The sequence below is a fragment of the Staurois parvus genome, unplaced genomic scaffold (genome assembly GCF_062004578.1).
Source record: "Staurois parvus isolate SC_StPar_1 unplaced genomic scaffold, SC_StPar_1.0 ptg000696l, whole genome shotgun sequence".
In the NCBI taxonomy this organism is placed as follows: domain Eukaryota; kingdom Metazoa; phylum Chordata; class Amphibia; order Anura; family Ranidae; genus Staurois; species Staurois parvus.
The window spans coordinates 1,468,592-1,493,703 of record NW_028318492.1 but is presented as its reverse complement, the minus strand read 5'-3'; the positions used below and the strand labels follow the sequence as shown (position 1 = coordinate 1,493,703).

The following is a 25,112-nucleotide window of genomic DNA, read 5'->3' as shown; positions in this document are numbered from 1 at the left end:
AAGTTGGGCACAAGGAGATTATGAAGGTTCTGACTTTCGAGAGAATACAACGCAATAGCCACTGAAATTAAATGACAAGCATTCAACAAAAAAACAATACTATACATTCTTGTTGATCATTACACACATATTTCAAAAGAACATTCCGTAATGTAATACTTAGTCAAATTGCCGTTGTATACATTTGTCTACCTCAATATTGTTTTAGGCTCTTCGTTTTTAAATATATACTGTATTTTACACTCTCGTATATGAGAGTAGCAGGTCTTCCAACACAAATTTCCACGGAGGATGCATTCCAACACAGGTGGCACAACACTTTCTATGTATCAAGGGTTTTGCTTGCCATGAAATGCCATGGCTATGTGAACTCACTATTCTCTATGAAGTGTTTTTCAAAGCAGACAACATATTATGCACCCTCCATTATACAGTTGCAAGAAAAAGTATGTGAACCCCTTGGGATTACGTGGAGTTTTGCATGAATTGGGCATAAAATGTGCTCTGAACGTCAACTAAGTCACAACAATAGAAGAACACAGTCTGCTGAACATAATACTACACAAACATTAGATTTTGCCATGGTTTAATTGCACATAACATGTAAACATTCACAGTGCAGGGAGGAAAAAGTATGTGAGGCCCTAGCTTAATGACTTCTCCCAGAGCTAATTGGAGCCAGGAGTGAGCCAACCTTGACTCTAATCAGTGTGATGATATTTGATGTGTTGCTGACAGCTGTCCTGCCCTTAAAAAACACACACCTGTTTTGGGTTTACTGGTTTCCAGAAGCACTGTCTGATGTGAACCATGTCTCGCAGAAAAGAGCTCTCAGAAGACCTACAATCAAGAATTGTTGACTTGCATGAAGCTGGAAAGGGTTACAAAAGTATCTCCAAAAGCCTTGATGTTCATGTGTCCACGGTAAGACAGACTGTCTACAAATGGAGAAAGTTTAGCACTGTTGCTACTCTCCCTAGGCGTGGTCGTCCTGTAAAAATGACTGCAAGAGCACAGCGCAGAATGCTGCATGAGGTAAAGAAGAATCCCAGAGTGTCAGCTAAAGACCTACAGAAATCTCTGGCACATGCTAACATTTTTGTTGACACATCTACAATAAGGAAAACATTAAACAAGAATGGAGTACATGGGAGGACACCACGGAGGAAGCCATCGCTGTCCAAAAAGAATATTGCAGCACGTTTGAAGTTTGCAAAAGAGCACCTGGATGTTCCACAGCACTACTGGCAAAATGTACTGTGGACAGATGAAACCAAGATTGAGTTGTTTGGGAAGAACACACAACACTATGTGTGGAGAAAAAAAGGCACAGCACACCAACATCAAAACCTCATCCCCACTGTAAAACATGGCGGAGGGAGCATCATGGTTTGGGGCTGCTTTGCTGCCTCAGGGCCTGGACGGATTGTTGTCATTGATGGGAAAATGAATTCCAGAGTTTATCAAGACATTTTGCAGGAAAACGTACGACCATCTGTCCGCCAACTGAAGCTCCGCAGAGGATGGGTGATGCAACAGGACAATGACCCAAAGCATACAAGTAATTCAACAAAACAATGGCTGCAACAGCACAGAATACGCCTTCTGGAGTGGCCCAGTCAGAGTCCTGACCTCAACCCGATTGAAATGCTGTGGCATGACCTTAAGAGAGCGATTCACACCAGACATCCTAAGAATATTGCTACACTGAAACAGTTTTGTGAAGAGGAGTGGTCCAAAATTACTCCAGATCGTTGTGCAGGTCTGATCTGCAACTACAGGAAACGTTTGGTTGAGGTTATTGCTGCCAAAGGAGGGTCAACCAGTTATTAAGACCAAAGGTTCACATACTTTTTCCTCCCTGCACTGTGAATGTTTACATGTTATGTGCAATTAAACCATGGCAACATCTAATGTTTGTGTAGTATCATGTTCAGCAGACTGTGTTCTTTTATTGTTGTGACTTAGATGACGTTCAGAGCACATTTTATGCCCAATTCATGCAAAACTCCACGTAATCCCAAGGGGTTCACATACTTTTTCTTGCAACTGTATGTACCATGTTCCACTCATATTCCAGCAAAGGGGTTGATTTATTAAAGGCAAATAGTTTGTTCACCTTGCAAGTAAAGTTGCACTAAAAAGCTTCACTTAGCAAAGAATACCCAATCATGTGCTAAAAAAATTTAAAAAACTGAATTCTTGCATTCACATGATTGGGTGATGGAAATCAGCAGAGCTTCGCTTCATTCACTGAGCTCTGGGGAGAATTCTCTTTCAGAATGCAGCTGCACTTACAATGTAAAATTCTTTGTGCCTTTAGTAAATCAACCCCAAACTGACCGCTTTGGATGCAGCATATATGGGGATAAGTACTCGTCCACAGTAGGAGTACCAATTCATACCAGGGGCAGACTGACCATTCGAGCATTTGGGCACTGCCTGAGAGCCCGTGGTCAGTAGGGGGCCCCATGAAATGCCCCTGGTACCTTTAATAGGCTTTTTTGAGTGTGCTTTGAGTGTGGGCAAGGACACAGGGGCCCCATGATCCCCTATTGCCCGGGGGCCCCATGAGTTGTCAGTACACCCCTGATTCATACATACTCTATACTCCTCAGTAACAGCTAATATGTCTTAAGTTGTTCATGTGAATATTTATTGCCACCATTCCCTCAATATGGTCTTGGATAACTGAAGCCCAATTCTAGCTAAAATGTATTTTTGTTTTGCATGGAATCGAAAAATGTTACAGTTTCTGCTGTGTTTAGATTTATGCATAAGCCCCCTTGGGAAATGTTCCCACCTATACAAGAAATGGGAGAAGCAGTTGTCCTCAGGACAGAAAGGCATGGACAGCAATTAAAACAGTGGAAAAAAATGTGTGTTGTCTGCATCCCCATTGGAGAGTCGTCATTTCCTATCTTGGCAGAAAGTGGAGGAAAAACTCTCCAATAGGGACACAGATGGAAATAAAGACCTGGCAGAGACTTTAAACTGTTAACAGTTTTTTAAAATAAAAAAAATGTTTGCCTAGAAATGGGCTTTAGTTGTGTTTGCTCTGATTTGTTTTATGTATCATCTTCCAAAACCTAAAATTATTTCAAATCAATTAATAGCCCAAACAGTCCTTGAACCTTAAAAGAACCTCTATAGGATATCTAAATTAACCTTTCAATCAGAATTAACACTACTCTTCATCTGAACACATACATTTCAGCTGTTTTACATATAGTAAGCAAACACACATAACTCTATAATCTGTCATACTGGTTCACTGTAATGGGTGACTTGTTTTCCCCAGCTTTTACACCTCAGCCATTGTCAGTCATGTTGCAATGGACCTAAAAAGCACCCAAGCCCTGGGGAATAACATGATCACAGCACTGGGAATTCAGATGGGGATACCTTGCCATTGGAAATCCCAAGATATTACCTAGAATGCTGTTGAACTTGCTACAAACCACTCTTAAATCAAACTCAGATATCAGTGAGGTTTGACTGCAGCAGACCCCTCAATCATCCATTTCTGCATAACGTTACATATACAGTATCTCACTGGAGAAATGTTGAGGCTATGTACTGTGGCTGCAAAGACAACACAATACAAGAAAATAAAATATACAAAAGTTGATAGTAAAACAATGTTCTTACAAAAAAAAACTCAACAATAATAATTTTCTTAACAATCTTCATATAAAGTAATCTGATACAGTCTTCAAAATGTCCTATTTTAGAACTACAGTATGTACAGTTTGGAATAAACATCTGCTAAATACAATATGAGGTAACACATTTCTAATGTAATGGCAAAATGTTTTCCTCATCCGGTCCTCATAGCGTTCCACTTCACTCTGTAACAGGAACAAAGCAAACACATTCTTGTCACACAAAAGAACTGATATTTAGGCCAGAATGAAAAGAGCAGCATGGTTTGAATACAGCACATAATGCATTTTGAAAGTATATTTACTGTTGATTACCTGTTTATTAAAAAAAAGCAGTAACCTAATAGTAGGATTAAGTTACTGTTGTGTTATATGCCCGTTTAATGTTGTTGCTGTATTTTGATTATTTCTTACACAATGTCTTTCACGCATTACATGGAACATTGGCATCATACAGTACAGTATATAAAAGAAATATGTATCTGGATATGAGGAAATCTATATATCTCAACAAAGCATTACCATTTGTTTCTGCAAGATGAGGACATATGAGTAGTTAACTCGTTGGATTGGTTTTTTTGACATTATCCACGGACCTGATAGTAAAAAAAAATCAGATTACAATGTAATCATGTTCAATAGTTATAATATTACATGAATACAGATTGTATTGTGATATTAGGCATCACTAGTTTTCTGTTGATGCAATACATCTCAGTAACACAGCAGCTGAAAACATATGTACATTTTTGTGTTGCTGTGAATTTCAGTACTATTAGCTGTGCTTATGCTTAGAAGATACCATTTTTCTAGCAATGTTACTCATAGGCATTAGTTGGTCAATATCTGCTATCTACAACCAATAATAGTTTTAATAAGAAGCCAGCATATGTACTGTTTGTAACAGACCTTTTTGCAGCCAAATAATTTCTTAAACAAACTATCACCATCTAATATCTTCACAAGCTTGATTCTTTAGCATTTTTTATGTTTTTTAAAAGAGTGTATGTATCTAGCCGCTATTCTGGCAGGACCAAGTGGTGATCATGAGATCAATGGGTTACTGCAAGTTTACAGGAAACCTATACTTCCAGGAATATGTAGGTTGCCATTGTTTAGCTCCTAAACATGCTAGTTGCCTGTCTTTGGTTCAAATTCTTCCTGACCTGGAACATGTGGTACACAAATTGTAAATTGAAGACTCATGCCTCCATATCTGATTCAGGTCAGTGAATCAGAAATGATTTAGGTCAGCGGATCAGAGTGACAGGCAGGCATCTTAGCAGTCTTAGAAAGAGAGCTCAGAAATTGGGCTCAAGTGGCTAGAAATAACTATAAGCCATGTGCATCACTGTTCCCAACAGCTATTGTTCTCCAGTAATAATAAACGTTCCAGGATTTGCTAGGCGAATAGACATGTACATACTATATGAGTGGATATCTACACACTGATTGGTAAAACATGGAAAGATTGTTGCAGCCTTTAATGAATAAAAATACATCTAGAAGTGTTATTTTAAGCACTGATTTTTAAATAGGTTAAATAGGTAATTCAGGAGGGGTATATATAGTGTGTTTGTGTAGTATTCCTAATAGGCCACCAGTTACTAATAATAATTAGTACTACAATGTAATAATAATTTTTAATATAATAACATTTGGTTAATCAGCTATACTATACTATTTGTTTTTGTGATGAAAAATTTGAACAGGTCAATAAAAATATTTTGCTAATATTAATGGGGTTCATCTTCTTGGCATGGATGTATTCACTGCTTGTAAGTAAACCTTAACATAGACCTACTGTAACTAGGACTGCTAGCATACAACAAATAGCTGAGTTACCAACAATTTTATAGGTGGCTTTATTTCATAATGACTACCCAGAATACATTTTATTTTCTCTTCCTCTGTGGTATAAATGTTGGCATGTTCTACATTGTTTAATAAATGGTAAAAAAGCCTAAGTGATCCTTTTTGTTTTATTACATAAACCCCCAACTATGAAATCAAACATAGAAAGTTGAAAAGAAAAATCACATTTACAGGTATACTTCAAATGATGAGATGAATAGCTTACATTTGATGCTGCCTCACAAACTCAGCAAACTGTCGGTCTTTTGCGTAGAGCTCTATTATCCTTATCCGGTCCTGAATTTCCTATAAAAGATATCATAGGTCAATTCTTCAAAAATGAGTAGGGTTAATTTTGGCACACTTTACTGCTGGACTATTGTGATTACTGGGGAAACACTTACTAATGAATAGGATATAATATTCATAGTCATAAACAACTGTTCTGAGCATGGATTTTAAATCAGTTCACATGGCATTTAGGAATGTTTTGCTTTGCTAAGCCTACAGTTTAATCTGATTTAAAAGAAAATTGTTGCCAGAACTTTTTTGGCCATAATTTGCCTATGGATTACAGGAGTGCACTTACTTGTGCTCTCATGTGACCCAGAATCAGCCAACAGTGGGCTAAAGCCTGCTGTTGGCGGATGTCACAGAGTTGCTCCAGGGCCTGGAAAGATTCCAGCCAAATTATCATGATCTACCAAGATGCCTAATTGACAACTGGCTTTGACTCTACTCTCAGCAAAGCCAAAGCCAGCTCCCTTCTCCAGCCTGGTGCTCTAGTGAGAGCCAGAGAAGCAGAGTGGAGAGCAGTGCTCTCCGCTCCAAGAAGACAGAGAACTGAGCAATCAGTGGCCATGTGATCACTCAGTTCTCTGTCTTAGAGCCGGTGGGGAACAGCTGCCTCATCACAGTGATGCTGCTGCAACAAGGTGAGTATGTATGTTTGTTTTCTTGAATACCCCAAACATCTCCTTTAAAGAGACAGTGTCACCTTGCCCATTCAGGGTTAAGTGACAGGGTCTTTTGCAAAGAGCTCCCCAAGCCACTTATACTCACCTTGCCAACGCTCCTCCGCCAGTCCTTCCTTTGTTGCATCCAACATTAAATTTACCAGTGTCAGGTAGGGAAAACCATGGGAGTGGTAATGTCACTCCCTCTATCATGTAAAAGTGTTTGAGCCTAGAAACTGATTGCTGAACTTAAGCATGGTTATATGAAAGGGCACATGCTACCCCATACCCAGAAGCACCAGAATTGTCACTGGTTGTAGCAGAGGAAGGAGCAGCAGGGGAGTGCTAGTCAGGTGAGTATACGGGGTCTAGGATGCACCATTGTATAGACACTGCAACTTTGTCCTGAATGGGAAAGTTGACAGTGCTTCTTTACTTTTTACAGCTAGTAAAATCCAGTGAGAGAGCAAATTATTTAACTAGACCAATGCAATAGGGTCACTTTACTAAAGGTTACCGCATGCAATATGAAGGTCATGTGATTCATTTTTTGGAAATATCGCATGAGGTAATAAAAGAGTCAATTAATCAAAGTAAAATATTGAATGCGATTTAAATACCACACATTTGTTAAACTAGTGAGATAAATACCGCAAAAAACATGAGATAAATCATTAAAGTCACTTCACTAAAAACACACACATTCCTTATTCATCACCTGGTGTTTTGCTGACGATATTTTAGAAACATACAAAATTATATTGAGGGGAACTCTGCACTGGCCGGAATATGAAAAGTATACAATATATCAGTGTGAAAATGTTCTCTTCTGAGCTTAGGAATGTAAATAAATTGTAACATTTCATCAGGGGGAAATCATTTTGTGAATGAAAGCACACTAGAATAATTTCATAGTTTCACAATATTACTATGTGCCTTCTGATGCAGTGTTAGCCTGCAAAAAAAAATTGCAAAAAAAAATGTAAAAAATGACGCAAAATGTAAGCACTAAATATTGCAAAACATAAATATTTAACACATTTGGTAAATAACACAAGTTTTTAGTGAATTGAGATACCGCGTAAGTTATTTTAAGTAAAAAATGTATGCAGTGTTTAGTGAATTGACTCCTTTGCCTTTATACTAATAGTCAATATAGCAAGTAGCCTGTAAAGACGGCACCAAAATAAGTGGCTGTACAATATACCTCTTTCGTGAGCTCACTGTTTTCATAGATATGTCTTATCTCTTCACTGCTGAAATCTGCAGAAGTCTCTGGACTGGTAGAACTGGTCGATGGAAGCTGTGGGTATCGCTTATAATAGTGACTATAGCCAGTGGTGTCACTCTCATACATAGGGTTATATTTCACAGCATTCTCGATAGATGACAAGCTATCACTCTGTCTCCTGCGGATTAGAAAATATACAATCAGCATTTTGCAAATCCAAAAGTAAATACAATGGTTTTATTTGTATTGGTTATTATATATATATGTTACTAAAAGGCATTGGGCATGCAGCAGATCACCAATCATAACATCAGCATGTATTTGCCAAGAGGGAAGCACAGTGGCTTAGTAGGGTTCCTTAGTTCAAATCTCAGCCAGGGCACTATCTGCATTTAGTGTGTAAGTTCCCCTGTATTTGTGTGAGCTTATTCCAGTTTCCTCCCACATTCCAAAGACATGCTGGTAGGTAAACTGGTACTTGTATGTGCGTACAAATTAGCTATGCACATGTGTTATCACATTCTGCAGGTTGGTCCCAAGCCCAAGCAATTGGAGAGGGTTGAGGAAAGACCTTGAGACTTATCTAAAAAAATTCTCAAACAAATTTCTGTGTAAAGGCTTACAAGGGTAGCAGGCATGGTGTCCAAGTGTTGGTCTAAAGAATCATTGAGAGTCAGAAAAAATACATACATACATCTGTCATGTCTACCAGTATCCGGGTTAATGCTACATATAAGGGATCCTGAGTATAAGAAGTAATTGATTAAATAGCTCACCCCCCAGATTCCTCAGAATCTCCCTTTGTACTTTGAACTCGAAGTGTTCTTGCTAAGAAAAATATAATAGCTGAAGCCACAAGAAGAAACCCTGCTACAGAAGCAATGGCAATGCCAACCACAAGAGGTTCTGAGACATATTCCTCACAGTGCTCTCCTCTGTACCACCAGTTTTCTCCAACACGACACCTGCAATGAAAGGTAACAGCTGTGTTTATAGTACAAATTTTACATGTTCTGTTTCAACAGGAAACCAATATAAATTTGAAAAAAGGTCTGACTTTGTGTATTCAACATCCTTCAATTTATCAGGTTCTGCAGTCACATACAGTGGATATAAAAAGTCTATACACACCTATTAAAATGTCAGGTTTCTGTGATGTAAAAAAAATGAGACAAAGATAAATCATTTTGGAACTTTGTCCACCTTAAATGTGACCTATAATCTATATACCTCACTTGAAAAACAAACTGAAATCTTTTAGGGGGGAGTAAAAAAAAACTAAAATAATGTGGTTGCATAAGTGTGCACACCCTCTTATAACAGGAGATGTAGCTGTGTTCAGAATTAAGCAAGCACATTCAAAATCATGTTAAATAGGAGTCAGTACACACATGTCATCATTTAAAGTGCCTCTAATTAACCCTAAATAAAGTTCAGCTGTTCTAGTAGGTCTTTCCTGACATTTTCTTAGTCGCATCCTTAAGCAAAATCCATGGTCCACAGAGAGCTTCCCAAGCATTAGAGGGATCTAATTGTTAAAAGGTATCAGTCAGGAGAAGAGTACAAAAGAATTTCCAAGGCATTAGATATATCATGGAACACAGTGAAGTGGAGAAATCATCAAGTGGAGAAAATGTGGCACAACAGTTACATTATCAAAAACTGGACGTCCCTCCAAAATTGATGAAAAGACGAGAAGAAAACTTGTCTGGGAGGCTGCAACATTAAAGGAACTGCAGTAATATCTGGCAAGTACTGGCTGTATGGTACATGTTACAACCATCTCCTGTATTCTTCATATGTCTGGCCTATGGGGTAGAATAACAAGACAGAAGCCTTTTCTTATAAAGAAAAACATCCAAGACTGGCTAAATTTTGCAAAAAAAATCTGAAGTCTCCCAAAAGCATGTGGGAAAATGTTTTTTGGTCTGATGAAACCAAGGGTGAACTTTGTGGCCATAATTTCAAAAGATATGTTTGGCGCAAAAACAACACTGCACATCACCAAAGGAACACCATACCCACAGTGAAGCATGGTGGTGGCAGCATCATGCTTTGGGGCTGTATTTCTTCAGCTGGAACTGGGGCCTTAGTCAAAGTAGAGGGAATTATGAACAGTTTGAAATACCAGTCAATATTAGCAAAAAACCTTCAGGCTTCTGCTAGAAAGCTGAACATGAAGAGGAACTTTGTCTTTCAGCATGACAACGACCCAAAGCATACATCCAAATCAACAAAGGAATGCCTTCACCAGAAGAAGAGTAAAGAAGAGTAAAGTTTTGGAATGGCCCAGCCAGAGCCCAGACCTGAATCCGATGGAAAATCTGTGGGATGATCTGAAGAGGGCTGTGCACAGGGGATGCCCTCGCAATCTGACAGATTTTGAGTGTTTTTGCAAAGAAGAGTACGCAAATATTGCCAAGTCAAGATGTGCCATGCTGATAGACTCATCCCCAAAAAGACTGAGTGCTGGAATCAAATCAAAAGGTGCAACCATATTATTTTAGTTTTTTATTTTTATTTCTCTCCACCTAAACGTTTGTTGTTCAACTGAGTTGTACAGTTTATAGGTCACATTAAGTATGTTACAAATGCCAGCTTAATGGTCCTTGTACAGCAGAACATAGACTGGCAGGGGGAAAAGGAGCACAATTTGTCAATCAGGAGTGCTGCAGTGCTCATGTCCCAACAAGGAGCAAAAATCATGGAGAGGAAAATCAGGCATTCTGTCCTGCAATAAAGGGGGCTATGTTGCTTGAATCTCAGAATTGGATAAAGAGATATACAAAGCTTTTGACAAGTGAAACAACTTTGTATATAGCTGTGTGCCTGGAGTTCAGCCTTAAACATAGTGGATTTAAAATTGTAACAATCTAGACTAAAAACTATTGCCACTGGACTACCTAAGTATCTCTAAACTGTATAAACATATTAAATGTTTTATTTCTAAAGTAGAATGTTACCTGCAAATAGCTCCTTGTCCAGGGATAATATCGCATTTGCCATCATTCTGACAAAAGTCTATTTCCAGATCACAAATGCTCTGACAAGGCAAGCCATCAATGCTTACATATCCTGGGTTGCAAACACATTCGCCTTCACCATTCCATTTGTTAATGAGACATTCAGAGTATTCATTGCATGCCTGAAATTTGCAAGGGTCAGCTACATCTCCTGATTATGCAAAGGAAAGAGAACATACATTTCAGTTTTAATGAGCTTCACATAGTTTCAGCATGTGCCTATTGTTGAAAATTCACCCTCACTTCTCACGGTGATGTGATGAAACAGTAAAAACATTTTTTAGTATAGTGGGTAAGAACCTCTTTCAGGTTTTATTTACTATCCATCCTGTCCCAGTTACACTTATTTTCCCTCATTTTTTGTCCTAGTACAGAAAATGAGGGGGGATCTTCCCCACACTTTCCAAAATCAAAAAAGTTTTGTCTAGATTTGGTTTCTCAGCAGAAACATTGTATTAGTACCAGGGGTGGACTGACAACTTATGGGGCCCCCGGGCAATAGGGGATCATGGGGCCCCTGTGTCCTTGCCCAAACTCAGAAAAGGCTATGAAAAAGGTACCAGGGGCATCTCATGGGGCTCCCTACTGACCCCGGGCCCTCAGGCAGTGCTTGAGTTTCCAAATGGTCAGTCCACCCTTGATTAGCACTTATTTAAGCTATAACAGTTATACAAAAATGCATGCCCCACTTCAGTTAGTGCCCTTTGAGGTACACCAAAGCACAGAAAAGCAAAAATCAGCATCAACAGCAAAATAATAAATATAGGAATATAATACATGAAGAAGATAGATAGAAACATAGAGACTCTACTGCTCTCTAGAGGGTACAATGCTACACATTTGGAGGACCGGTCCAGTGGCCTGCCGCTTGTGGACTAGGGTTTATAATCTTATTTATTCAGTTATGGCCATTAACCTTAAAAAAGACCCTATTGAAGCTTTACTTTTTAAGCCACTTTGTGGCATGCCCCGCAGACCTTGCTCACTGGTTAATTTCTTTTTTTATGGCTACTAAGCAGACAATTGCCAGCTCTTGGAAGTCGTCCACTCGTGTCTCCCGGCTCTCCCCCCCAGACGAACTTCTGTTCTTTGCTGGCCTGTCTATTTCTTCTCTCTGTTCTTTTCCTTCTTTTTTGTTTTTCTGTGTTTTCTGGATTGGGGGGGGTCTAGGGTTTTTGACCCCTTGCCCCTCTCTGGATCTACTTGACCCTTTTTTCTTTTTTCTTTCCTCTCTCATATGGTTTGTTTACATTAGACGAATTGCCTATCATTTGTTGTTGTTATCTAACAAATCTATGATTCTCAGGGATAATATTGCCTCAAGAGGGCGAGGCTCTCTTTGTGTTTTTTTTTTTTTTTTTTGCTGCCTTTCTTGAATGTAGCTTTTATATTTCAGGATGTGATTGTGGGCCTCGTGGCCCTCTGTTTATACAGTGTTATCTAGACCCAGGCGTGGGCCTCATATGTGTATTTCTGTGTTTTTTGTATGATGTTTCTCAATCCTCTATTGTCTGATGTCACTTTGTCATGGTTTGTATGTTTCTTTCAACATGCTTGATGAAATCTTTGGTAAAAGGAACATAAAGACTCTGAACACTGGTCTCAATAAAAATAAGGATTTTCAAATGAAAGCCATAGTTACTTTAGTTCATAAAAGGTTAAAATGGAAATTATTCTTAGCAACTGAAAACAGAAATTACTTTTATAGATAACGTCCAGAAAAATATTCCATTCTGATGAACCTTAGAGGAATTATTTAAAAGGTCAGTCAAACTAATGCTGATATTTAATATGTGCTGAGATCCTGGCAGACATAAATGGAGGAATTTGACATTATTTAAAAAAAAAGAATGCCTTATAATTAATGACACCTATAACCACTAAACAACCATTACCATATGCACTTAAAGATTAACTGAAAATCTGCATGTCTAAATACCCCCCCCCCCCCCAGAAAAACAGAGATTGGTCACTTTGCGATAATTGAGACAGTACTTGTATGAAATGTGCTGCAATACAACATCACCAAACTAGACATATAATAATAATTCAAATGTCCCAATTTTAGGCATGGTTCCTGGTTAGTACTGGTTAAGATAACTGCCGATTTTGAACTATCTTGGAGAATTTTAAAACGAGGCTTGGCTAGCTCAATTTCCTTAGACAGTAACAGACTATATAAAACGTGAAAAACCAACATGGCTTCCTTGCCCTGGAAGATGTAATTTATGACGTACCATGTCGGTGGAGCCTGTTGTGACGCCATCATGTTTTTACCAGAAGTGAGCTGGAATTGCGATGTTTGCAGGAGTTGAAGACTTTGAGCAGTGCTGAGTACATTTTACTTGTGTGTGAGTGCAATTTTAGTTATTTTAATTAAAATCTTATGGTTTTCACACTATGTGGAGCATGTGATCTTATTTTCTGGATACTTACCCTCATGCACAAATGTTCTTTTTGGCGGATGCTGTGGAGGTACTTCCTTGTGGAGAGTGGCCTTATTCCAAAGAGAGAGAAATCTGAAGACCATGGAGGATGGCTTGTATGGAGTTTAACTGTGACTCTTGTTGCATGCCCCACTTCAGTTAGTGCCCTTTGAGGTACACCAAAGCACAGATAAGCAAAAAACAGCGTCAACAGTACAATAATAAATATAGGAATATAATACTTGAAGAAGATAGATAGAAACATAGAGACTCTACTGCTCTCTAGAGGGTACAATGCTCCACATTTGGAGGACCGGTCCAATGGCCCGCTGCTTGTGGACTAGGGTTTATAATCTTCTTTTCTGGATACTTACCCTCATGCACAAATGTTCTTTTTGGCGGATGCTGTGGAGGTACTTCCTGGTGGAGAGTGGCCTTATTCCAAAGAGAGAGTAATCTGAAGACCATGGAGGATGGCTTCTATGGAGTTTAACTGAAGCGCAATTGTGACTCTTGTTGATTTGAGAGTCATTTCAGTTTGGTAAGCAGAGCTAAGTTTCTTCTTGGTGTTGGAGCACTGAAGATAAGGTGTCTTGGAAGATTTTTTGAGACATTTGAATTATTATTATATGTTTTATTTGGTGATATTGCAGCCCAGCACATTTCATGTAAGTACATTTGGCTGTGATAAATATCTCATAGTATGCTGGCAGTTCTTATTTTTGTTTTTGTGTTTGTTTGTTTGCTTGTTTTCCACAAGCATTGTCACCTTTTTTAAGGAAAATTGTAACAGTACCTGATTCAACATCCAAAGAGTACTTATCAATGGCTAGGTTCATAGTATGGTATGCCGTGTTGCAGAAGTCCTCAAGAATGATGTAAACAGCATTTGTAACGTTGCGTGGAACAGGTTTTGCAAACTTCATTCTGCTGTTGACAATAATGCTGCCATTTCGAAAATTCAATATTTCAAGGTTCTGAAACCCAGTCAAGTTGGACTGCAGATAGGGAACCAGCTGAAACAAAGAAAACAAAAAAAGTAGTCTGTACAATAGTAATTTTTCAAATATTCTTCTACATTTATTAATTACATAGCTGCGGGAAGCTAGGTAAGCAAACGGTTTTTTGCGACTTAGTAAGCGGAGGCTTTTTATTCAAGCACACAAACTAGATTATTCTACTAAAACTGCATTTATTGGTAATAAATAAACTCCAGATTCCTACCAGCTTATGTCTTGGAGACAAAAAAAAACACCAATTTAACATGCACTGACAAATATGCACAACGTAAGAGGCATATGAGAATAAAGACATCATCCAGCAGCTCCATATTGGAAAGAGAACTACATTTCCAGTGAGATTTTTGGGCTCTTAGGCATTCAAAGGTTTGCCTAAGACAGCCTGAATGGTAATTCTGCAAATGGGTAATAACCTTTTTTATCTCTTATAATTGAGTCCAACAAAAGCTGGTATTCTGTAAAAGAAAAGTAATATACATAAAATTCTCTAGTATTCTATTTAATTCCACTTTGCCGCTACAGCTTGCTTATATCTAGCAAAGGCAGGTTGAAGGGACATCTCCTGAGAGGTTAATGCAGAGACACTTCCCAAAGAAGAAATAAGCACTTATTTAGAAAAAAAACTTCCAAAACTACTATTTAGTTTGTCCAGAAGATGAAGATTTAAGGCAAACATGAAAATGTCAGAAAATTTCATAAACCTGGCAAAAACTGAAATGCATGGTAATACAGTGCTAAAACAAAGCAAAATATGGTTGTTTCTTTGTACCTTAATCTGTTGAGTTCAGGAAATAATCTGTGTATTGGGAATTAAAACCAGCCACTACTCCACCTTCATTTTAAATATGTTTAGTTCAACTAATCTTCTAAAATGTTTACATATTGATCCAACAAATGTTATTAAATACTCTTAACAAAAAAACAATTTAGAAAAAAATGTGTAATTTCTTAAATTAAATTACTTATTACATAATGTTTATAAATGTATTTCAAGATTTATAAATCACGTAACACACTTTAGAGTTGAAACTTACCAGTTCTAGAAATCGTTGTTCCAAAGATTTATATTCAGGAGAGTGTTTATTAAACAAATCTTCAGAAAATATCATATTAGTCACACGCAAACTAAAAAACACCACAAGTGCTCGTCTCTGTGCAGAAACATTCATGCCACTCTCATGAGTAGAGAAGACAACACCTGATAAGTCTGTAGAGTCCCCCTTCTTTGCCACCATGCTTCTCTCTTCAGGACTTATGTCTGGGTGAAAATAAACTGTACTCGTGTGATCTAACTCCAGGGAAATGTCCTGTACATCCACTGTGATCCCAGCTTCATGTACCAATAGCCTTGTTGGGACTACAGATGTTCCACTTGGATGTGATTTGGACTGCACTGGATCTGAAATTACTTCCCCTATGTCTATCATAGGAATAATGTTAGGTATATTGTCTTTGCCTACAGATTCAGAGTCACTGTCTGGGTGTGCTTTTATTATATCCAGGAGGATGGTATTTGACAGCTCATCCTGTGGTTTACTTGGTGGCACTGAAGTAAAATACAAATAACTGTCATTAATAATATCAGTTGTTGACACTGAGAAAACATTTTTATTAGAACTGGTTATAGCTTGGTCATTATTTTCATTAGTTGTTGGCACTGAACTAAGGTTTTGGACAGGGATATCTGGTTGTAATGGTTCTATTTCATTAGATATAGAACTTTTTGTAATGATAGCATCATAGCCCATTATAAGGCTTGTTTGGGATGGTGGTTCTGCTGTTTGAGCAGCGCCAGTAGTGTCTTCACTATGTGAAGATAAATTATCCAATGAGTTATCAATATTAGTTGCTTCGGTAACTGTATGCCCTTTGCTCACTGAGGGTTGTGGTGTTTGCGCAGACAGATCAACATTCAAGTATTCTGGAGTTGACAAAACAGGTGAAAGGTTTGCCACAGTCTCCAGCAGGACAGGCTGATTTTTACTTTCTTCTGTAACAATTGTACTATGAGAAATCTCAGTGTCTTCTGAACCATGGCTCAAAGCAGAGAGTACTTCAGTGGTAGCCAAACTGATATACTGATCAGCTGATTTATCAGTAAAAGGTTCTTCAGTAAGATCCTCATAACTTTTTGTTACCTCCATTAAATCTACATCTATTGATTGTTCATTTAAGGGTAAAAGGGATTCCACTGTTGTTTTTGTCCAAGACCATGTCACAGGTTTTTCCTCTTTGGACAAACCACCATATCCTGAACCTGAACTATCCTCAAGGGGAATACTATTTTCAGTGCTTAATGTAGTAGGCAGTAAATTATCTTCCACCAGAATTTCAGCGGGGTCCAGCTTGCTTTCAGCAGTTATTTGTGGTATGAAGTTGTCACTGTTTGCTGCAGTTACTTGGGATAGTATGCTGTCACTATTTGCTGCAGTTACTAGGGATAATAAGTTTTCACTATTTGCTGCAGTTACTTGTGATAATAAGTGGTCACTTTTTTCTTCAGTGTTTCCAGAATAAATTGGTGAACTGCTCAAAGTGGGTTCACTTAATGCAGGCTCTTCTGCAGCTATTGCAGATGTCACAATGTCTGAATAGTACTCTATAGCTGATGGAATGGTAGCAGTTGGTGAAAGATGGGCGGTGGTAATAACATCATTCCCCTTAGGCAATGATATATCTTTGAACACAGATGAATATGAGGTGCCAATAGTAGTATGAGTATATGATGACATATCATTATCCCCAGATTCTTCTTGAGTGTCTAAGTCTTGTGCTGAAGTAGTGACTGGATATAATAAAGATTCCTCTGAGCTGAGAGATGTACTTTGCACAAAGTCTAAAGCAGTTGCTTGCGTAGTAAGCATGTACTCAGAACTTGTAGAAAAATGATCGTTAAAAACAAAATCTTCTGTAACAACAGGTATTTCTGCTTCCAAAGCAGCCTGGGTTTTTGGAGCCAACTTGTCGTGAATCTCTTCCACTGGATAAGTTCTCATTATAGTTGAAAAATCAGTGGGGAGCCATTCAGCTTGCAGTGCATTATTCTAAAATCACATGAATGACATGTTAAATGAGTGTAAAAAAACATACTGAAATAAAAAAGATATTACATAGAATCGTGACAGTAAACAGACATGGACAGAGAATAAATAAAGAGGTAAAAAAAAGAAGAGGCAAAGTCTTGCATACTATCACCCTTATCTATCTTTATGGAGGAGCAGTGTGGGAATTAAATTTGACTATTGTCCTTAGCAACAGATCATATATTTGAAATTAGAGACAGTGCAATTTTGTGAGAATTTTGGCGCACTAAAACTGTTATTTTGCATCCTTCCCATTAGACATTTTTAAAATGTTTTTTTCTTCAAACAGTTGTAAGAACTAGCCATGTACAGCACTTTTAGAACTGTAGTTAGATTATAAATTAACAGGTAACATACTTACAACATCTGCTGTAGAAGGAATGGGAAAGGCTGGTTCCTCAGTGACAAATGTCCATTCTTTGTAAATATGTGATGGAACATTTTTTACTAAAGACATAAGAAAAAAAGTTTTAAAACATAAGTGCATGTCAATGATTTTTCCACTATGACCTAAAATTCTGTTTACAAGATAAATGTACATTGCGTTAAATGCAGCTAATATTTATTTTGTTATAATGATTCCAGTGTTCTTGAAAAGCTGCTGACTATGCTTCTGCTATGTATGATCAAATAAAGACAATATATTAGTCTATTCTCATTTTTAGCATACAGGATTACTTTCATAGAGTGGGGGCCTGATACCACATAATGCGGCATATGGGGTTGTCTAAAGGTTGTCTTGTGCACCTGGGGTCTAAATGCAGACATGTCACATCTGGATTCCCACCAGAAAGAGAGGGGCTTGAGAGGTGGGTTTAGAGAGGGGGGGTAAGAGAGAGGGGGATGAGGTAGGGAAGGGGGGGTGAAAGATAGGGAGTGACAGAGAGGAAGGGTAATAGATAGGGGGGTGAGAAAGGGGGGTGATAGAGAGAGAGGGAGTGAGAGAGAAAGAGAGAGAGGGGAGAAAGAGAGGTGAGAGGGATGAGAGCGAGAGTGGGGTGAGAGAGGGAGGGGGAATGAGAGAGGGGTGAGAAAAGGGGGGTGAGAGAGAGGAGGTAATAAAGAATGGGGAGATGAGATAGAGGGAGAAGAGAGGTGGCTGAGAGAGGGGGAGAGAGAGAGAGGTGGGGAGAGAGAGAAAGAGAGGGGTGAGAGAGGGAGGGTGAGAGGGGGTGGGTGAGGGTGTTTGGGAGAGAGAAGGGGTAGGGGAGAGAGGCTGCGAGAGAGTGGGGTGAGAAAGAGAAAGAGAGGGGTGAGAGAGAGAAGGTGGTAAGAGAGAGAGAGCGGGTGGGGGAGAGAGAGGGTAAGAGAGATGAGCGTAAATGAGAGGGGGGTGAGAAAAGGGAAGAGAGCAAGAGAGAGAAAAGGTGAGAAAGGTGGGTGAGAGAGAGTGGGTAGTGACTTAGAGAGCCAAAGAGGTATGGGTTGAGAGAAATGGGGATTGAGAGAGTGAGGAGAGAGAGAAAGAGAGGGGGTGAGAAAGAGGAGGGGCGAGAGAGAGAGAGGGGGTGAGAGAGAGGGGGTAAATAGGGATTGAGATAAGGAGAGGGGGAGGGGGAGAGAGAGATAAAGATAGAGAGGGAGATGAAAGAAAGGGGTGAGAGAGAGGGTGTAAGACAGAGAGAGGGGTGAGAGAGTGGAGGCAGAAAGAGAGGGGGTAGAAAATAGAGGGAGTGGGAGAGGGGGGTAAGAGAGAGAGTAGGTGTGAAAGAGGGCATGAGAGAGAGAGTAGGTGTGATAGAGGGGGCGAAAAAGAGAAAGATAGAAAGGGGGGGTTTAAGAGAGATGGGGGTGGGAAAGAGAGGGGATGAGAGAGAGGGGGTAAGAGAGAGGGGGGATGAGATAGGAGGAGTGAGAGAGAGGGGGTGAGAGAATGAGAGGGGTGTGAAAGAGAGCGGGATGAGAGGGTGGGGGGTGAGAGAGGAGGGGTGTTCAGTATGCCTGCTACTCACAATTATGGCCCCAGGCTTCTCTCCCCTAGGCTTAGGCAGCCAGGATCTAGAGCTGCCTTCATAGCAAGCCCTTTAACAGCAGAGAGGGGGTGAGAGGGAGTGGGGAGTGAGAAAGAGAGGGGTTGGGGGTGAGGGAGAAGGGTAGCAAGAAAGGGTGGTGAGAAAGGGAGAGAGGGGGAATGAGAGGCGGAGAGAGAGAGAGAGAGAGAGAGAGAGAGAGAGAGGTGGGTTAGAGAGGGTGTGTGTGAGAGAGATGGGATGAGGGGGGTGAGAGAGGGAGGGGGTTTTCAGTATGCCTGCTACTCACAATTATGGCTCCAGAATGTTCTCCCCTAGGCTCAGGCAGCCAGGATCTGAAGCCACCTCTAAAGCCCTTTCATAGCAGTGAGTGCAAGTTGGGGGGTGGAGTGTGGGCTTGGCAGACTCAGCAAGAGTCGGATGGGAGGTGAAGCAGATTCAGTCTCCTCTGTCCTGGTCATATAACAGACTGTGTTGGGCACTGTTGATCCTGTGTCTTAATAGATCATTCACAGAATTCCTGTGAGTGAGATATTACAGGACGAACATGCACAGTGCACCCCCTCCAAGCAGGCAGAAGATGCGCAGTTTACTGGATATTTCTTTGTGTGTACTGTGTGCAGGTCACAGTGCCCCCCCCCCGCCCAGGGGGCCTGCACACTGGATAATATGCCACTGATCTTGGTAAAATTCTTAGTTTACAAAACTAATTGACGTTCCTATGTGTCATTTAATTTCCTTTACATTATCTATGTTTGTGAAAGCCTTTAAAGAGGATATTTATTATTAAAGTACAAATAAAGGTTGGAGGATCGTATTTTTAGTGGATTTCTACTATGGAATGAGATTTGAAGTCATGTACAAGTATATTTAGGGTAAGAGTATTTTATCCAGCCACATAGAAGTGGACACTGGGTGGAGTAATATACATTTTGAACACAATATACACTGAGATTTGGATTTTGAGTTTTATTTGATGTTTATGCAATAGGGATAATGCACTATATGTAGATTTTGGTTTTTTTGAGGCACATGTGGCTATTGAAAGAGTGATTCCATGGAGGTGGATCAATTGGGAGTATGAATTCTGAATAATATTTGAAGATTTCACAGATGCTAAGAAGGTTTTATTAAAGCTCTGCTGATGTCCATCCTACAATCATATGCATGCAAAGATGCAGTTTTTTTTTTCCTTGCAACTAATTGGGCATGCTTTACAAAGTGAAGCTTTGCCACATTTGCTAAGCTCTGAGTGCAACTGCACCTGCAAAGTGCACCTCTGTTTGCCTTTAGTAAATCAACCCCACTATTGCTTGATTTTACTGATTAGTTCTGCTATATATTTGCAGCTGTGTGGGGTAATCTATTTAATCAAGAAGAGAGGGAAATTTTGGTTTTCTCCATGCTGCCTTACTTCTGATGTTATATGCCCTTATCTTTTGATGCCTGGATGCTAGCTTTGATTGAAGTTGTCAGAATGGTGATAAAAGCAGGACAATTATTAGTAGCAAGCGTATTTGTGATTGGGGCAATTTACCTAGAAGTAGACAAGATCGTGACAAGATACTTACTTTTGTGATCACATCGTATCTCAGAGTACTTTATGTACATAACATCCAATGAGTTGAAAACACTGGGGCACATACTACAACACCTGACATCAGTTAGTATATTTTAGGATATGCTTTTTTACAAGGTGATTTAAACTCTTTTCCACCTGCGCTACATATTGCTACAAGATGTGATCCAATCATGTTGTTAACTAATAACTATGTGGACACAATAATCTGAGCACACCATATCACATATGCTATATTAGTTAGTGTGCCTGGCGGTGCAGATGGATATTCTTACATTTCATGTTTTGCTACATATAGCTATGATTTTGTTTTACACTTTATGCACACAGCTTACATTTTTTGAACCTTGATGCCTTGTAAATCTATTTTCATTTTGATTCTGTGCGGCAGTCGAAATTAATGCTAGAAAGATGCAGCTTGTTAATACTTCTATTAACCATCTACCTCATTAAACTTTTTTTCCAGATATATATACCACTTGATGGACTGAAAAGAGTGGATTTTTTTAATTTCTAGAAATAGAAAGTACTTTGATGAATTTTATAACTTTGGTCCCAGATCAACATGGCAGTTAGGATCATCTACTAGATGAGGGTTAATTAATCTATTGATTAGATAGGGTCTTGCTGATGAATGGGAATCAGTTTTTTAAAGGGGGTTTTGTTTTTTTGTAAATAAATATTTTTTTGTGATATGAAAGATGCACAATTTTTAGTTTTGATTATTATTAATGCAATAGCTCATTACATTTAATTTCATTTATAATTTAAAAACTTTTTTTAAAATATATATAATGCATGCCATTTTGTTTCCCTTGCCTTTTTTTGATGCTATTATTCATAATGGTATACCATGATAACAAAGATAAATGGTAATGATGAATGATAATAATAGTAATAATAATTAAAAAATGATTTTACATTCTTACCATTGACAAGTTGGAGAGAATCAGGGTCAAAGTCGAGTGTGTTTTCTCCAGTATATATCCGTCTGTTTAGACCATCTAATATAAAATTCCTAAAGCTACTGACAGTATAAACAGCTGTTGGATTATCTTCAATATAATGTAGGGAAGTGTCTTCAATTTTATTGGAATGTAGATTCATAAGGTCCAAAGTAGCATGGTTTATGGCATCTGAATCTCCCTCAAAAATGACAGCATATTGAACTTCCATAGCAAGTCTGCAATTAACAGAATGTATAAATAGATTTCTTGACAAAAGATATGACAATTATGCAAAATAATGAACCAAAGAGAACATATTTTTTTTAATTGACCTATATTTGAGGTTTAGGACTGTTTGAAACATTAGTAAGGCATTATCAGTGAAAAAGTTGAAAAACATCCCAGTTAATCAACAAAGCAGCTGCCATTGCCCTCCTGAGTCCTACATGTTAGGTCCCATAACGTGCTGAAGTCTTATATTGTGAATATTAACATCAGCAGTCTTTATTCACTTTGACTAACAACTTTGTTGATGTTAGCATTGCAGTGCTTTGGGACATGTGACCAGAAGGTACTGCACCATGGGAGCTGCTTTTTTGTTGCAGGTAGGATTTTACATTAAAGCAGATTAAAACTTTAAGTTTAGGTCTGCATTAACTGACCAAACACTACCTGAAGTATTGCAATATTTCATAACAATGTGCATTGGAAAACATAAAAATTTTCATATTATTACAGACACGGTTCTTTAATGCTAAATTCTAGACAAAGAGCTAAATACTCATTCAAACTACACATACTGTATGTAAAAAGCCTTATTTGCTGGGAAACCTGAGTATCCTAATGCAGGCCATAGATGGGTCGAAAATCGGCCGATTTTTTGGCCGAAAATAAAATCGGCCGATTTTCAGATTTTTGGGCTAAATGTTCGTCCGTTTTTCGGTATTTTGGCAGATTTTTTTTATTGGTAAAGTTGGAAAAAAATCGGCCGATTTTGCCGATCAGCCGATTTTTGCGGCAATGATAGGCAAATCGGCCGATCTTTTACCGATAAAAAAATCTGCGCATGAGCAGTGACCTGCAAGAGGAAGACAAAAAGAAGAAAAAAGAAGAAGAGGATGAAGAAGAGGAGGAAGAAGGGGAAAAGGATGAAGAAGAAGAAGAGGAAGAAGAAGAGGATGAAGAAGAAGAGGATGAAGAAGAAGATGAAGAAGAAGAGGATGAAGAAGAAGAGGAAGATGAAGAAGCTGAAGAAGAGGGTGAAGAAGAGGATGAAGAAGAAGAGGAAGAAGAAGAAGAGGATGAAGAAGAGGAAGAAGAAGAAGAGGATGCAGAAGAGGATGAAGAAGAGGAAGAAGAGGATGAAGAAGAAGAAGAGGAATAAAACGAGGAAGAAGAAGAAGAAGAAGAAGATGAAGAAGAAGAAGAGGATGAAGAAGAGGAAGCAGAAGAAGAGGAAGAAGAAGAAGAGGATGATGAAGAAGAAGAGGATGAAGAAGATGAAGAAGAGGAAGCAGAAGAAGAGGAAGCAGAAGAGGATGAAGAAGAAGAGGATGAAGAAGAGGAAGAAGTAGGAAGAAGAAAAAGAAGAAGAAGGAAGAAGTAAAGGAGAAGAAGGAAGAAGAAGGATGAAGAAGGATGAAGAAGAGGATGAAGAAGAAGATGAATAAGAAGAGGATGAAAAAGAAGAGGAAGAAGAGGATGAAGAAGAGGATGAAGGAGAAGAGGAAGAGGAAGAAGAAGAAGAGGAAGAAGAAGAGGATGAAGAAGAAGAGGATGAAGAGGAAGAAGAAGAAGAGGATGAAGAAGAAGAAGAGGATGAAGAAGAAGAGGATGAAGAAGAGGATGAAGAAGAAGAGGATGAAGAAGAAGAAGAGGTTGAAGAAGAGGAAGAGGAAGAAGAGGATGAAGAAGATGAAGAAGAGGATGAAGAAGAAGAAGAGGATGCAGAAGAAGAAGAGGATGCAGAAGAAGAAGAGGATGAAGAAGAAGAGGAATTCCAGTCCGGCAAAAAGTGTCCCTGCAGAGAGCTCCGCTATTTCTTTGACAGTTCCTTGACATTTATAGCGGTTGCAACAATGTATCTATTTCTTTCCGAATAAAAACATCTGTATCCTAAATGGATACAAATAGATACATTGTTGCAACACCTATAAATGTCAAGGAACTGTCAAAGAAATAGCGGAGCTCTCTGCAGGGACACTTTTTGCCGGCTGTAGACGGGATGAAAATCGGACAATTTTTTTTTACCGTTGCTGGTAACGTCGGCCGCTTGAACAACCGATTTTTTGTTTTTTTAAAAGAAAAATCGGCCGATTTTCGACCCGTCTATGGCCTGCATAAGTCCTCATGCACACTTGACGTTTTTAAAGTGGCTATTTTTGGCTTTTGACTTTTTTTTCTACAGCCAGCAACCCCCCCCACCCAGTATGTTATCCTATGTGTCCATGCACACATAGACTGTAATCAACTTTTTTGGCTGGAAAAAAAAAACAGGACTAGTGGGTCTCTAGAGGAGTTTTATAGCTGTAAAAATGCTCTAACGCTGAAAAACACTGAAAACACGCCGCACACCGGTGTTTTTGAACTTTTTTCTACCAAACAAATTTTTTTTTAGTAAAAAAAAGCGCTAAAAAATGCACACATGGAAAAACGTGGGAAAACACCACTAATCGTGGCAAAACGCCTCTAAACGCTAATGCAAAAATGTTTAAAAAAAGCTGAACAACTCACGCTTTTATTGTGACTTTGCACAGCTAATGTTACCAGCGTTATTAAAACACCCAGTGTGCATGGAGCCTAAATCTCATGAAAATGTGCTGTGCAGGAGTACATTTCCTTTGAGGTAGTGATACTTGTTGCCTGGGGCGGACTGACCATTTGGAAACTCAGGCACTGCCCAAGGGCCCGGGGTCAGTAGGGGGCCCCATGAGATGCCCCTGGTACCTTTTTCATAGGCTTTTTTGAGTTTGGGCAAGGACACAGAGGCCCCATGATCCCCTATTGCCCGGGGGTCCCATGAGTTGTCAGTCCGCCTCTGCTTGTTGCCTTATCAGGCATATTTGATCACCAGAGTAATTTGTTGAATTATCTATCTTGTTTTATGGCATCTGTATTGCTTTTGTTTCAAATGTGAAATGTCTAAAATGAGCTTGTTACCACAGAGTATATGTAGACACAATTGTCAACAGTTGTTCATGGAACATTACATCAGCATATGCCTAGCATAAGTCTAGGCAAATGAAAATATGGGTATATTTAGTTAGACCAGGGGTCTCCAAACTTTTGGAACAAAAGGCCAGTTTCCTGCCCTTCAAACTTTAGGGGAGCTGGACTGTGGCCAGTAAGAGTAGAAAATG

General features: G+C 39.0%; 1 protein-coding gene across 1 annotated transcript in view; it reads right to left on the bottom strand.

Moving 5' to 3' along the window:
• Positions 1–2,058: 2,058 nt before the first annotated feature.
• The window catches only part of IMPG2 (interphotoreceptor matrix proteoglycan 2), an 83,368-nt gene continuing 60,314 nt past the window's right edge, over positions 2,059–25,112 (bottom strand). The window contains exons 11-20 of the mRNA XM_089652903.1: positions 21,736–21,989; positions 17,619–17,704; positions 15,209–17,218; positions 13,952–14,171; positions 10,670–10,880; positions 8,483–8,671; positions 7,683–7,884; positions 5,746–5,825; positions 4,188–4,261; positions 2,059–3,851 (exon numbers count right to left, since the gene is read on the bottom strand). Of these exons, the coding sequence (XP_089509029.1) occupies positions 4,222–4,261; positions 5,746–5,825; positions 7,683–7,884; positions 8,483–8,671; positions 10,670–10,880; positions 13,952–14,171; positions 15,209–17,218; positions 17,619–17,704; positions 21,736–21,989 (3,292 nt within the window). The 3' untranslated portion in view covers positions 2,059–3,851; positions 4,188–4,221. The remainder of the gene's footprint in view (positions 3,852–4,187; positions 4,262–5,745; positions 5,826–7,682; positions 7,885–8,482; positions 8,672–10,669; positions 10,881–13,951; positions 14,172–15,208; positions 17,219–17,618; positions 17,705–21,735; positions 21,990–25,112) is intronic.